Here is a 15,418-nt window from a genome sequence, read left to right as displayed (position 1 = left end):
CATTACACATGCACAAAATTAATCTTCACATTCTGACCAGTGTAGGGATTTTCTAGAGTTAATTTATCTGTGATAGAACATTCATATATGTATTTGCCTTTTAATGTTAGCCCTGATTCAGCACAGCTATTACAGGCTCAGTGTTTGTTAAACCAGTGCAAAAGCCATCCTTACTCCTTCCCTTTGGAGTCAGCCTGAAAGAAAACATCTGCAAGTGCAGAACACAGGGACTTATCTTCTGCTTTCATGCTTTGAGGTTGGAGAAGGGCAAAATCAAAGTTATAAAAGAACCACACATAAATTTGTCAAGGAAGGGGTTAAAAAAGTGGAATCTTTGTGACTGTAAAGGGCTGAATTATCTTCCTGACACCAGCAGGGGTTGCTGTCACTAGTTTGTGGTTGTCACATTCCTGTTATGCTTGACCTTGGAAAGGCTTGACAACATAGTCTGGATTTGATTAAGGGAATTTCATGTTTTTCCTTTGCTAGAGTCACCCCCCACCTCGACAAACATTTAAAAATGTTAAGGAGAAAGAAAAAAAAAAGTTTGGAAAGAAAACATTTTCCCAAAAGAAATTTATAGTTCAAATTTACACCAAGTTCGCACTAACTGGAGCAGTCCGGGTTTCCAGTCAGGCTTTGAGAGCTCTCTGTAAACCATTAGTCACTTCCCTGGAAGAGGCAGCTTTTTATAGGCAGCAGGATAAAACAGACACAGATGTGTAAGTAATATTAGAGGCTTTCACATGTACCTCCCTTTTTTTTCTCAGTCATAGAAAAGAAAAAAGAGTAATTATAGAAAGAAATTGATTGAAGCCTTGGACTTGAACAGCTACCATGGAGATTGGTTTAATGAAAAGAAAACATCTTGTAGCTTTTTCTGATTGTGGCAATTTATATAAAGAAGGTGGAAGTTCTTTTAGTTTTATCACATTGGGTTCTTTACATTCTACAGGACTGTGATTATGCCAGCTGCCAACGAGTTTGATCCAGAAATTGTCCTGGTGTCGGCAGGATTCGATGCCGTGGAAGGCCACGACCCTCCGCTGGGCGGGTACAAAGTCACAGCTAAATGTAGGTATTGCCACTGGCACGTGTTTCTGAGTTGCTCTTTTTCCTGGGTAGGAACTTTATCATGTAAGTCCAGTTCACATCTGTGTGTCTGTTTTGTGAGATGACAGCTGTGTCACTGAGGACAGGGACTGTCCAGCCATAAATACTCAGAGATGCCTGGAGAGCTGCAGTGCTTGCCCAGCTCATGGACAAGGTAGAAACAAACATGTTAGAGTTTCTGGCTCACTCCTTTCTGTTCCTCTTGGCATTTTTGTCTTGACTTTTTAAAGTATTACTTTTCTGGCATTCAAATAACATTTTAGAGGTTTCATGCTTTTCAATAGGCCTCAATTTCCAAATGCTGGAGTAAGTTACTTCTCTTTAAATATATATTGGAGATTTTAGACTTTGGATGCCTAAATCCAATCTCATATTGCTCTTTTGTTATTGTAATCTTTTCAGCTCCATGGCATTAATCCTGAATTACATCAGTGTTTATGAAGGCCAATTTTTTCTAAAAGACTACTCTGTTGGGTCTTAATATTTGGATGTCCATTTCAGTCTTTCAAAATGTGTGCTTATGGCAGAGATTTAATACTTTCTGAAAGACAGATCTGTCTGACATATCTCATATGTAGCACTCCAAAATGACTAGGTCTTACCAGATATTGTGGCCAAACTGATTCTGAGCCTGGGATGTTAAGGAAGGCTGGGTGATGTAGTTAGTAACTCTCTGCACAATAATGTGCATTCTAACATTGCTATATATCAATTACTTTACATGGGGCAAGACAAAATGGTTTCCTATAGCAGTGCTGTGAATAATTTTCTTCAGTATATCTGCTTTTATTTAGGATATTGAGTATGTAATATCACTTCAGCATCTGTTAAATATGGAACTCTGCTGGTAATGGCAAATGCCTTGGGAAAAGTCTGGAGAAGTCAATGAGACTTAATGGCATTTGAAACTCTGCACGAATGGACTCCAGTTTGGAGGATTTTGTTCTTCTAACTTTTGCCTTTTGTTACAGATCACTAGATAAAAGCTGTTGTTTATCTCAGGACGTTCAGGGCAGATATGCATATTCATAGTTTTCACTGCATGCTGAATACCAATGACAGTGGTGGAGGAGCAGAGTGACTGTCCACAATGATGTGGACAGGGAGAAATCAGAGAGCAGTGCAAGGGTCTGCCCAAGACACTTACACAGATGTTAATGCACAAATGGACTGGAAATGGAATATCCCTCTGGCTGCAAGACATTGAGTTTTAGCACAGCTTTTCAGCTGGAAGCAGTGGTTACACTGGAAAGACACGTAGCAGGTGGTGTGCATGTTTGAGTATCATTTTGCTGTGTGTTATGATTTTTAGTAAAACATTTAGCAGGAAGAGGTGAGAGATTTACTCTCTGTGGTTCCTGGTCAGTGGCATCATTCCATGAGCTTGTGTGGGAGGGAGGTGAACTTTCAACTGGTACTAAATTAATATTTTGTTGAGAACCATTGTATAACTATCTGTATTTAGCTGCTGAGAAGGTATTCTATGTGTCCCTTAAGGATCCAAGATGCTTTGGCATTTGTAATATTCTGGCATAGCAAGTTCCAACAGCTGAACTAGAAATTGCAGCAAAGAAAGAAAAATTGTCTTACATTAGAATTAGTACTTGGTTGCATTCACGAATTAATTAATTAACTCTTCATAACTTTTTTTAAGAAATCTCAATACATTTTTTAATATAAGAGGCTGTACATCTACTTCTGCATATGTGTCTGTAAGGAAAGCAGACAAAAAACAGTGCCAGTGTAGGTGGTTCTTGTTTAAATTAAGAGAAAAGCTGAGATAGACTCAGATAGTGATCATGCACCTGAGGGATGAATAAAGTCATTTTTACAGAGCCAAAGGAATTTATTGTTTCCCCAAAACAAAATTCTCCACATTCCACTATACTATTTTAGAACATAACATACTATATGTGGTATGTAGGAAAAACAGTCAATTAAAAAAATAAGGTCCAAAGACAAACTTCCATATTAGAGACTCAAAATAGATATTTGTGCAAAGTTTTAATATAATTGGTTACTAATAATTAGAAATTATAAGCCAACAAGTAAAGTTGAACCTGTAAATATTCTTTCTTTATAAATCTTTAGCCACTTCATGTACACTTATACATTGAATTTTCTGATTTCTGTGATTGAATGCAAGCTTTATGAATTAGGGAGAGATTGACATCAAAGGAGAGAAGATAGATCCTAAGCTACTAACCTTGCTCTTAAAGAGCATTTAGAAGCCACTAGATACTTGATAATGAATTATTTATGTCTTTCCCTCAGAGTACAATCTAAGAGAAAAAATACATTAACCAATCAACCATCCTAAGTTATATAGTAAAAATCATTGGATGAAGATAGCAGATTGAACTAATTACAGCCTTGGAGTAACCATATAGCAGGCAATTATATTCAGAAAATTTTGGTCTGGTAAATCTGCACAGTTTGAAAAATGTAAACTGTAATCTGCTTTAACCCAAAATTTTATTTTTTTTCTACATTGTCATACAATCTCATTTACTGAGGAGCTGCCATTTCTGATTAGTAAAGAAACATGTCAGCAACAAAATAATCATATATATGTATATTTGTAGCTAATTTTAAATCTGTGAGTCCGTTGTCCATGTCAGGATTTCTCACAGTGAGGTGACTCTCAACTCCTCCAGAAGGCTGTAGAGTGGAATCTGGCCAGCTGAGATCAGTGATGATAGCAGAGCTTGGAGATATCTCACTTCCTAATTTATCTCTAGCTGTATTAAGTAATAAAATCACTAATGGTCTTTTTCCAATTAAAAAAAAATAAAAAATATATAGTATTTAAAAACAGATTAGAAGGGAAATTTGAATCTTTCCTATCCTATTGCACTTTCCAAATTACTTTCCCTACTTTTTTCAATGTGGCTTTTCAATTCCTCCTCATCTGTTGATTTGTTTTCACTAAACTAAGCAATATTTAACTAAGTTTTACTTGTCTGGGAAACAGATTTGTTTGGTGCAATGTGGAATTGAGAATGAACATTAAGTAAAACATTTTATTCAACCCAAACTTTGAGGATTTCACAGGCACATTTTTCTTTATGTTAGCTCTTTTTGCCAATCCTCTCTCTTAATGAAGTGCTATGATTTCAAAAGGTGCTTGTGTAATACACCTACATACACATACACATCTTGAAATATATACTCAACCCATGTGCATAAACTTTGTGATGGATTTTATATTCTTTTAAGAGCAAAAAGGCTTCAAAGATTTGATATGACTGGTGGCATATGGCAGAACTTGTTGCTGCTAGGAAGTTCTCAGTCCTTTGGTGCAAGCTACATTCCTAATATCTTAGTAAGGAAAGGCAACCTTTATTGACAGCACTGATGAAAGGCCACCTAGCATAATTAGAAACAGGTATACTATTTTTGAATTCACAATCACTTTGCCCTGAAGAAGGTCTTCCCCCCAGAAAGGATTTGTATCAGAAAAGGACTTTGTTTTTCCAAATAAAAATGTTTTGTCTGCTAAAAATATTATCTTTACTCACAGACATTGCCTTGTCTGTGGCTTTATGCTATGGGAAGTGCACCAAGTTTAACATCAAAAAAACAAAGAGAAGAAAGTGAGGCAAATGTCATGTTAAACTTCTCTGGTAGTTCTCTTGGCCCAGGGTCTTATATCAGGTAAAGGTGCCAACTCTTGCTAGGAGCTTCTCTAATATCTGGTATGTTCTCTCAGGAATATTCAGGCAACTTATCTCAGATTTTGCTTTCTGTGCCCCTTCTGTAATGACTCAAGTTTAACTTCATTAGCTGAAATAGAGGAACACCTTTTGTAGTGTGAAGTCCATCTTGAGTCCCAGCATGGCTCTGTCCCTGTTTCTTGGCTGAGTGGTTCCCCAAGATGTAAAGTGAAGGTGGGTGCAGCAGCTGGAACTCTCATACACAGCTCTTATGCAGAGTATCTATTGAAGACTTTGGGATCTCTTTGTTTAGATCAGAGACTGCAAAAGTCTTTTGATTTTATTGTAAAATATAATCAGGTGAGAGGAAAATATGTCTCAGTTCCTGACTAGTCCAATGGTTTCTTTTTAGAAATTTATTTTTTTAGTATGAGAAAACAAAATATCAGGATCATGTAACATGTATTATCAAAATATTATTTTTATCAAATTCACTTTTTGTACTGGAGTAATAAAAGTGGTATTGACAATAAAATACTAAAAAATTAATGGCAAAAGTAAAGGAATAAAGGAATTTTATATTTAGAATAGTAAGGATATGTTTAAAGAGTATGAATCTACTCTTTCTTATTATACTGATGATCCTTAGATAGAACTACTGAAGATAGAACTGAGACATTTTGTGCTTTATTTTGCCGTTAATTTTTACATTGTCTGCTAAAATATATAGTATTATCACACAATTTGAATTTTGTGTAGTGAGCAAGTCTGAAGGAGGGGTTATCTGATCTGATCATAAATTTGCAAGTTGTTAGATTTTGTAGGGGAACTATTTTTAAATTTAACTCAACTGGCGGAAGCTCTCCATGTAACATTATCCTGAGGTGAACTACTTTTTCTTTGTTTTATTGAACAGCCCTTAGAATAATGCTTGCACTAAAGCCATGAGATCACTTTACTGTTCAAGTAAATATTCTACATAATTGCTCATTAAATCGTGACCATTCCATAAAAAGAATAAAGTAAATAGAGAAGTGTCAAGCAAGAATGAAGACCTTTATCAAGGTACTTAACTTCCTGAAGCACTGCATTTGTTAAGGGCTATGATGATTTACTGGAGTTTTCCTGTTGTTTTACTCTCCTATTCCAAAGATGCTATTTGACACCAGGGTGCAAAATAAAATCAGCAATTAGCAGTAGGAAAGGATACCACTGTGGGCATTTAAAGAGTAAATGATATTTTGTCTATTGAAAAGTTTATCTTCTGTTATGCCAAATTTGTAATGAAAAGTTGATCCAGTGCCTGGAATATAACTGATTCTGTCTTAGCTGATTTGCAACTTTTAATATTTTTATTTGAGAAAATGGCAATAATTCCCTTAACCTCTCAAAAGCTGCATTATGTTGTAATACACTCCATTCAAGTGGGACCAATGAAAAATGTGCTGAAGTTATTAGCAGTTTCCCTTCTCATGAGCCCAGGCTATTTCCAAAGGATATGTCAGCATAAGTGATAGAAATTAATGTATAAAAAAGACTGCTGACTCATGTAGCCAACAGAACCAACAGCTCTTCTGTGAGGAATTGCTTCTCATGGCTGGATCTGATACTTTGCAGAACACAAATAAGAGCAACCAGGTTGAACTGGGGGTCTGTTGGTTTACTGTTGCTTTGCCTTTCACATTTCAGTTCCACTTCCCACTGGAAGTAATGAGTTTTGATAAGATCTCTAAATGCAACATAAAATGCTATTAAAAGCTAACATACCTAGCATCTTGGCACAAGAAAATTCAGAAGCAATGGGCACAGTTGTAATAGAAATCACTCATTGCTTAAACAAATGATCTAGCATGGTGTACCAGCTGCCACTGGAAGGCTTTACAGGAGACTTATAAATAGATAACATCCTTACAACTAAGTATGCCATAGCACACTAAGACACCAGAAGCTTAATGCAAAAGTTTTTCTTCCATGACTAGTCTTTTCTTGAGCCTTCACAACTGTCCTACTGTTTCTTGGAATTCTTCTCAGTTTCCTACTGTGTTTTGTGTATAGTATATGGGTTAGAAACAGGCCAAAGGCTAATGCTAATACTACATATCACTGCATTCAAATGCAGAGCTGCTCGGGCTCAAAGCCTGGTACTTCAGATGTGTTTTGGAGATAAAGTTTCCCATGTGCCAGCTTCAGTATTTCTAAAACATTCTATGTGACTATTCTGAGTATTTCAAGTACTTAAAAGTCTATATATGTTCATAGTTTTTGTGTTGTTTTTGTATTTTTTTTTCCCTGGAAGTACTTAGTTTCTAAAGGAATCCCCTGATAATATTATTACTCCCTGCTGTACTTAGACAGCCCTGAACTGGCTGTGATTTTTTTGGGGTAGAATGATTTTAATGGCTTTGGGTAAGGATTTCATTTTCTTGTGTTTGTCTCAAAGTCTTCTCTGACTCTTGACTCCAAGAAAGAGTCCTGACTGGGACTACTGGAGCTAATTTAATAGGTATATGTTAAGGAGGGCAGGAGAAAGGAATCCCTGCAATTTGACAGCTGACTAAAGAGAATAGTAGTAGCTTGGTAGATGTTTTAACACAGTTTGAGTTTCTAAAAATAGTATTGCGGTCTTTTATAATGTCATGTCTAATCTCTTCACAAATAAGAAATTCTTTTTGACTCAACTATGAAATGCTGTGATCTTGGTAATTCTGGCACTGTCTGCCTCTGGCTGCAGTTTCACAGCTGGTGTAGCTTTTCCTAGCAGCTCCTTGCCATACAAAAGGGTGGTTGCACACCACTTCCCCTTCTGAATTGTCCATTATTTACCTTGCACTGGGTCAGCTTCTTGTCAATCTGTCTGTAAACACATGGAGCCTTAACTCACCAACCCACCAGAAAACAAAGTCAAAAAGTGAAGAGGCTTCTATTGGGCTGAAGCTGAATCAGATCATGGAAGGACTAATGTGTGCCAGAGGCAGCAGAGAAAGGAAGAGATTGCACAGGATAATTAACATAGCAGTAAACCATTAAATTACTTCAGTTGCCACAGCTGCTTTTTTTCTGAATTCTCCTGACTTCAGAGATTTGATTTTTTTTAGCATAATTTGGTAATCTTTTCATTCTATCACTTGAGGTGATAGAATGATTATCCAGCGGACAGATCTTCAGCTTTTGACTCAGAACTAACAGCACTGGAGATAGGTTGGAGCAATGATCATTGATTCAGCTTTTCACTGGGGAGTGTCCTCACTGGTATTTTCTTCCTGTCATTTTTGTCTCTTGGAAACTGCACAATACCCAGTGACTGGCAGCAAGGAAATGTAGCATCAAGACTTTGCTTCCAGTTGTTCACGTCTGAAAGCAAAGTCTGGGTTTTTCCTAGGGTGATTTCTTGAATACTAATTAAATGGCAGTTTGATATGATCCAAACAACGTCAAAATAAATGACAGAGTAGTTGGTGACCAACCCTTAGGCATGATTATTTTCACAGGATTCACTCTAAGAAGTAAAGCATTTTGGATGCTTTTTGCTTGTAGCCCATAGCAGCCGTTGCTGTGTCATGTCCTATGGTTTGGATATGACCATTGGATTGCCCACCCTCCTAATTCAGATTATGTTTATTTACTCCTGCATTTGTACTCCTTAAAGTTGCTCTTGCAATACAGATGTCGTTGATTTATTTGTCAGTGACTTCAGGATCTGGTATATTATTGGCTTGTACACTGCATTTACATTTATAAATATGAATGTAGAAAATTTCAGAAATCTTTCTCTCTGAGGAAGAGTAGTCTGTTGGCTCCTGTGGAAGAGAGATTGGAATTCACTTTATAGAATTAATGTCTTTTCTAGGACACAGCATAAAAAGGCAAAAGAGGAGAAGTTCTTTTTTTTTTTTTTTTTTTTTTTTGTTATTTCATTTAAAGAAGGGATTAATGCTTGGAGAAATTCAGGAAAGTTCTGATGTTTATTTGGGGAACCTACTTTCACATACTGGCAAGTAAGCATATATCAATGGCTTGGACTATCGGCTTGAGCCGTGAGAAAGCAGGGAATAATTCACCTAATTTACTGAGGCTAGGGAGATCCTCATGTTCAGACTTTGGGGCATGCACGTCTAACTGGAAGCTCATCTGAAGGAATCAGAAATCTTAATACTGATTTTGTTGTTGCCCAGTGTTTTCAATACTGTCTGGCCAACTGGTGTATCTTCCAGAAAGGGTCTACCTAAGCAGAAAGTGAGTAAAATTAGAAATATTAAAAAATAAGCATTAATTTGACCTGCTTTTTCACTTTTACTTAGCCTTTCTTTCTGCAAATGAGCCAGGAGAGATTTCTGTTTCCATTCCCATTCCTGCCTCTCAAAGAGAAGATCTGTCTGCTGGCTAGTTAACTAATTGGTACAAGTGAAAAACCACCTGTACAGTGTGTTCAGCTCTGCAGTGTCAATCTGTCTGCAGAATGCATCAGGTGCCCATTCCTTGATTTAGGGCAGTTGCTGGGGACAGGGCAGAGGATAGAGTACAATGGGAAAGAAAGAACCAATCTACAGAACCATTAAGAAATATTTTCACTTTTTTGGTTATCTTCCCTTATCTCTTTACCTGCATCTTGATGTTTTTTCTTTCATGCTACAGTAGCAACATTGGGTAATGACCATAACTTAAGTGAGGGATGAAAAAGGTAAAATTGGTCATATCATCTCTCAGTTTTTAAATTAAACTTATGAAATCCTTTTTCTTAGTGAAATAAAGAGGCCATCATTTATTAGAAGAAAGGAAATAACAAAGTTGTTTTTTTTTTTTCCTTAGGCACTATTAATAATGTCAGATTACAATTTAAATAGAGCAATTAAATGTAAATTTTTAGGGCCATTTTGAAACTAATGGAGCTTGACACAGTGTTCAGCAACTTGCCTGTGCCTTTTGCAGGATTGGGTCCTGAGAGAACATTGTTGAAAGACATCTCCAAATGTGGATTTCTGCATAACAAAGTGTCTGATCTTTTATAGCATCATTGCATTGGGAATTAGTCTTGTCTTTGGGAATTTGTAGTCTTTAGTAGAAGAGCATGATTTATGTCTTAGAATTTAACCATTCTCTGTAATAAATAGAAATGTGCCACAAGTATTTACTTGGTTGCGCCATGGGAAAATTTTTAACATATTGTTCACAGCTTCAAAATGCTATAAAAGAAGGCATGTAATTTGAAGACCGACTATCCTTTGTGATTTTTAACCAATAGATTGATTAATATCTTTCAAAAGAGACAGCAGCCAAAATGTTTACATCTCATTAGGCAGAGAAGAAGAGAGCACACACAATTTTGATTATGAGCTTGGATGGTTCATTTCTTTGGGCTTCACATCCCCACTACTTAAGGCAGACTGTAACTTTAAGATGTTATCTCTTGCCTGCACAAATAAACAGCCAGTTATGCTTTTTATGGTGGGTAGTTCTCAAACCAACAGGGGATTAAATGATATTAGCTGGAGTTTGTGATTCCCTGCTGAACTATCACGGGCTCCATGGATTCCTGTCCTGAATATTTCACAGAGCAAACACCTCTTATCTGAGGTGATATTCTCACACTGGCCTCTTGGCCATGGACTTCAAAAGCTGATCACAGGGAGGGCTTGAGAGGCAATAACCCTTAATATAACAGTCTCTCCTGATAGGGATAGACAAGGTAAAGGTAAGGCGTCTCTGAAGTTTGCTCTTGTGTGTTTAGCCCCATGGGGTGATAAGGGGCCATCTGTTTTTCCAGTCTGCAAACTCATCTTTTTCACACTATCCCAGTATCAAGTACACTTTAGGTCTGACTGGTATCAGCACCAGCAATTCTTCTGTAATCTGAAGAGATTTTCTTGGTATTTTTAGCTTTGATCCCAGCAATTGTCTTAGTTGCTATTGTGTTGGGTTTTTTTACCCAAACAAATATATGAAATAAAATTTAAGGTACGTTCAAGGTAGCATTGTCACAAAGAAAAAAAGTTATTGGAATAGATGTTATAAAAGATATTTTAATTACTTGTGAGTAAAGGGAAATTTTTGTGCTTTCCTTAGTGATTAAACTCAAAACATCAATTCACCTTTATTAAATATTGAAATAGAATATCACTACTACCAGTTCTAGAAAAGAAACCAAACAAACACTGCTTCAGGCCTCAAAAATATTGTTAGAGTTAGTAAAATGCTACTCTGATTTCTTTTATTGTGGAGCTCCCAGAACATCTTCCTTCATCTTTGAAGCTTTTCCCTGCAGCCATTTTTTTATCAATGAAAAATTTGGATTCAGTTGCAATCTCCTCATGGCTTTATATGCAAACACTGAATACTATGAAATCTACAATAAAACGATACAAACTGCCAACACTGGCACATTGGAAAAAAAAAATCCTAATTTTTTTTCATAACTTTATTACTTTAATTTGTTGTTTTGTGGGGTGGGGGTGATGGCTGTCTTTAAGGAAATTGTTCTTGCTTATACCAACTAATTGCCATAAAATTTCTGGAAATGCAAGAATGTAGATCCTAATCCCACAAGCTTTTACTTGCTATGAGCAGTCCTGGTGATGAAGACTACCCCCCCAAGCTGATTAAGATTTACTAAAATAAATAATATTTACAGAGAAAGAGATTGCAAATATTAATATGGTACCAACAACATGCTAAAAACAAAAGCATATTTACATGAGAACTCTGTTATTCAAGTGCTTCCTGAAATCTTACAGAATTAAATTGAAGTATTTTGTTCTTTTGTAAAATATGCCAATTTGAAGTGAATTTGCTAATAACTTATTTATTTCAGATTCATTCTTTTCTCCTCATCATCAATTGCAATTCATGTACACTAAAATGGACCAAGGGAAAGATCTTGAATGTTCTTCTTTGGAAGAAGAAACTAAAATTAGATAACTGTCCAGAACAACAAAGCATTGTTAGTTAATAAAAACTCACTTAATGTTTTCTGTTTATGATGACAAATCAATCACATATTTGTTTCCTTTGATCCATAGTCATACCCCTTTTCCATAAATTCCTCTCTGTTAAAAAAAAGTTCTCTTTTTGATATCTGACACTGCATCAATTCAGAAGAAATTTGTTTGTGAGAGCTGTTGTCTGAATGTTTGTTACTTAAAACAGATTAGCATTCTCTAAAAGCAAAATATAACAAAGCTGTTTCACTTAATAGTGGAATGTGTCCTTTAATGAAATATCTGGGTTTTAAATGTAGTAGCTTCCAAAATTATTTTCCTGATATGATTAATTAACATCAGATATTAATTCAGTGATTTATTTGTATGGAAAACAGATCACTGACATGTATTGCCATATAATTTATGTTTTTATTTATGATTGCAGCCAGGCATAAAGTGTTCTTGCTCATAATTTTCTTTTTATTAAGCAAAAGCTGGTTTGCAAAAAATAACTTAAATTGCTTTGCATAGTACTTTTATGCTGTCAAAAGAAATTATCAATTTAAAATTTGAGATATATAAATCTCAATAAAAATTGATATATCTTCCTAAGTTTGTTTTACTTTTCAAATTTTCATACAATATATTTATTTTTAAAATAAACAGATTTATTATTTATTATTATTTCTGTTAAAGAGTTTAATTTATCCAAAACAGTGGAAAAAATGCAGAATATCTTTAATTTGTTTGAAGTTTTTTTCTGCTAGAGAAAAGGTATTGACTAAAAGATCAAATCCAGTTGCTACTATTTGTATTTGTTTTAATTTCTATTTTGAAAGGTAGTATCTGTTGTCTCAAGAATCCTTTATTTTCAATGAAAGTTATAGTAGCATCTTTTATGGTTCCTACAGGAACAGCTTTGCAGTAAAATTGATTTTCAATATGACTGGTCTGTGTCCTAACAAATTTAGCAGGAATTTCAAGAAATTTTGTCAGATAATCTTTGAAATAGTTGCATAATTAGGTCCAGTGTTTTGAAGCATGTTAATACAGAAATAAAAGTGGCAGAGTGGAACCCAATTTTTTGAATTTTCCAAAGCCAACATGGACAGATCAAAATAATTTTTTATTCACTTAAATATTTGAGTAAGCAGCATACTTAAACCTGCATCAAATCCTGGAAAAACAGCAAAGAAAATCCATTTATCAAGTGATGTGATGCTGTTTCAAAATTGTATTTTAATTAATGAACGTGTTACATCAAATGAATCAGTTCTCAAAAAATAATTGTGATATTTATGTTACCATGTGAATAAAACAATATTATTTTAGTGGTGTAACTGTACCAAGAACATATGTGAAGATGGTGCATATGTTCTGGACCATGTAACTTTTTTCTTTCGGCTCTTTTTGGATGCATCTATTCCCACACAGAGTGGAGACCTCTGGGATTTTCCCAGGAGACTTTTTGAGGAAAAATATCGAGGACACAAAAGCTGAAGATCTCTAAGGGATCTTTAAGGGAAAAAAAAAAGTAGTAGTTCTGAAATGTTTTCATCCACCAGGAGTTTCCTTCCTATTCATTGAGAATTGCTGAAGATTTTTTTCCAAGTTACATTACAAATTTGAAGATTCTCTAAATGAACATTATTTTTATAATGTTTTAGGTTACTGATAGGGAATAAAGAAGATTACTTTAAAAAACACTTAAAAGGGTCTGTGCTTTTTTAATGGCATGAGTGAAACAAAACACCAAACAGGATGTCCCTGTCCCCTTTGAACTTGAGGCATCACATTGACATGAAGCTACTGAATTCTCTCATTAGTTATGTGGTGCTGGAATCCCAGCAGCACTTAATGAAGATAAGTTTTTATGTAGTGCTTTCTAAAAAGAGTTGGAAATTGAGTCTGATCAAATTTAGTACTCTGGTACAGACATAATAAAGTTGGGAAATCAAGAGAAAAGAAAGGAAGAGGAAGAAAAGAAAGAAAAGAAAAAGGAAAAAGAAAAAGAAAAAGAAAAAGAAAAAGAAAAAGAAAAAGAAAAAGAAAAAGAAAAAGAAAAAGAAAAAGAAAAAGAAAAAGAAAAAGAAAAAGAAAAAGAAAAAGAAAAAAAAGAAAAAAGAAAAAATAAACAGGAAAAAGGGGAAAAGGGGAAAAGGGGCAGAGTATAAATAAAAGAGACAAGAAAAGAAAAGAAAAGAAAAGAAAAGAAAAGAAAAGAAAAGAAAAGAAAAGAAAAAGAAAAGAAAAGAAAAAGAAAAGAAAAGAAAAGAAAGAAAAGAAAAGAAAAGAAAAGAAAAGAAAAGAAAAGAAAAGAAAAAAGAAAAGAGAAAAGAAAAGAAAAGAAAAGAAAAGAAAAGAAAAGAAAAGAAAAGAAAAGAAAAGAAAAGAAAAGAAAAGAAAAGAAAAGAAAAGAAAAGAAAAGAAAAGAAAAGAGATAAAAAAATAAAAAGTGGAAAATATTAATATCTAGAACATAAAATAAGAAGAAATTTTGTCTTTCATTCAGACAAAATAAGATTTTCCTTATTGTAATTTGCATTGTATAGTTAAAAGAAAGGAAAAGTAAGATACTACTCATTTGCATTTTTTTGCAAAAAAAAAAAATCAAAAATACTTTTAGATTATTTACCTGCTTTTTTATTGTGCTTCATTTTATTGGTAGAAAATTTTGTAATTTATTTTAATGGAAATGGCCATCTTACACTATAATAAAGGTACTTACATCATAACCACTTTAGCATGGTGTACACTGGCCATCACAACTATTCAAAACCTAAACTCAGCATTTTTAAAAGAGAAAGTAGAAAAGAAATCTTCTATTCCAAGGTGGAACAGATACTTCAGGCAGAAACTGTGAATATATTTAGTTCAGTAAACAGTCAACACTGTTCTAGATGTATTTCATCTGAAAGACAATAGGAGTCTTTTGGCTTTGGCTAACTATTGACAATTAGAGCATCATAAACCAGATGACAAACATTGCATCTTGAATAACTTTTTTCTTCAAAATTTGCCCATCCTTCTTGTCATCATGGCTCAACTACCTAATTTAGTCCATTGGATAACACTGTCCTTGCTCAGTACCTGCTTTTATTTTATTTAAATTAGTGGAAGAAAGAGTATCTGTAAAATATATTGATTTGATCTGAATGTTTCCTTAGCTTTTAAGAAAACTGATGCACAATTAGTAGACTCAGAAACAAACATAAAATGAAAATAGTTCAGATAAAAGACCTCTCATTGCTACAAGAATATTCCCTGACCAATTTTATTATAATTATATAGCTATGTCACTGAACTGTTCCTTCTGTGTTATTTTCAGCTCAGTGACTTTTACCACTTGCTGTCTTTGGGAGATTGATCTGTGGAGATTCCATTCTTGAAGCATGTCCCTTGAGGTTTGATTTTGCTTCAGCTTATCTCTCTGAAGTAGGCAATAATTTCCCTCTTTCAAATGTCTTGTTTTTGAAGCAATATAGATATTTATGGTGGTACTGTTTAGAGATACCTCAACTCCTAATCTGAAAGAAAGGGCTTGAGAGATGCAAATTAATTCATGATGGAGGAGGACATTTTCCACTGTTTCAGCCTGGGAAATCCCAGGTGTGAGGGTGGGAAGGCTGGACATCAGACATCCAAGCTGGAATGATTCTTTTGACCAGGTGGTTTAACTTCTAAAACAGCAGAACAAATGGTCAAATTCCCTTCTTTTTCTGGGTTATCTAAAAG

General features: G+C 34.7%; 1 protein-coding gene across 7 annotated transcripts in view; it reads left to right on the top strand.

Annotated features, from left to right (window-relative positions):
- The window catches only part of HDAC9 (histone deacetylase 9), a 452,666-nt gene that overhangs the window by 391,415 nt on the left and 45,833 nt on the right, over window positions 1–15,418 (top strand). For all 7 annotated transcript variants that reach the window (XM_079302270.1, XM_079302269.1, XM_079302266.1 and 4 more), the window contains one exon: window positions 956–1,074. In XM_079302270.1, the coding sequence (XP_079158396.1) occupies window positions 956–1,074 (119 nt within the window). The remainder of the gene's footprint in view (window positions 1–955; window positions 1,075–15,418) is intronic.

Source organism: Erithacus rubecula (assembly GCF_903797595.1).
Source record: "Erithacus rubecula genome assembly, chromosome: 3".
NCBI lineage: Eukaryota > Metazoa > Chordata > Aves > Passeriformes > Muscicapidae > Erithacus > Erithacus rubecula.
This window is presented reverse-complemented; position numbering and strand designations above follow the sequence as displayed.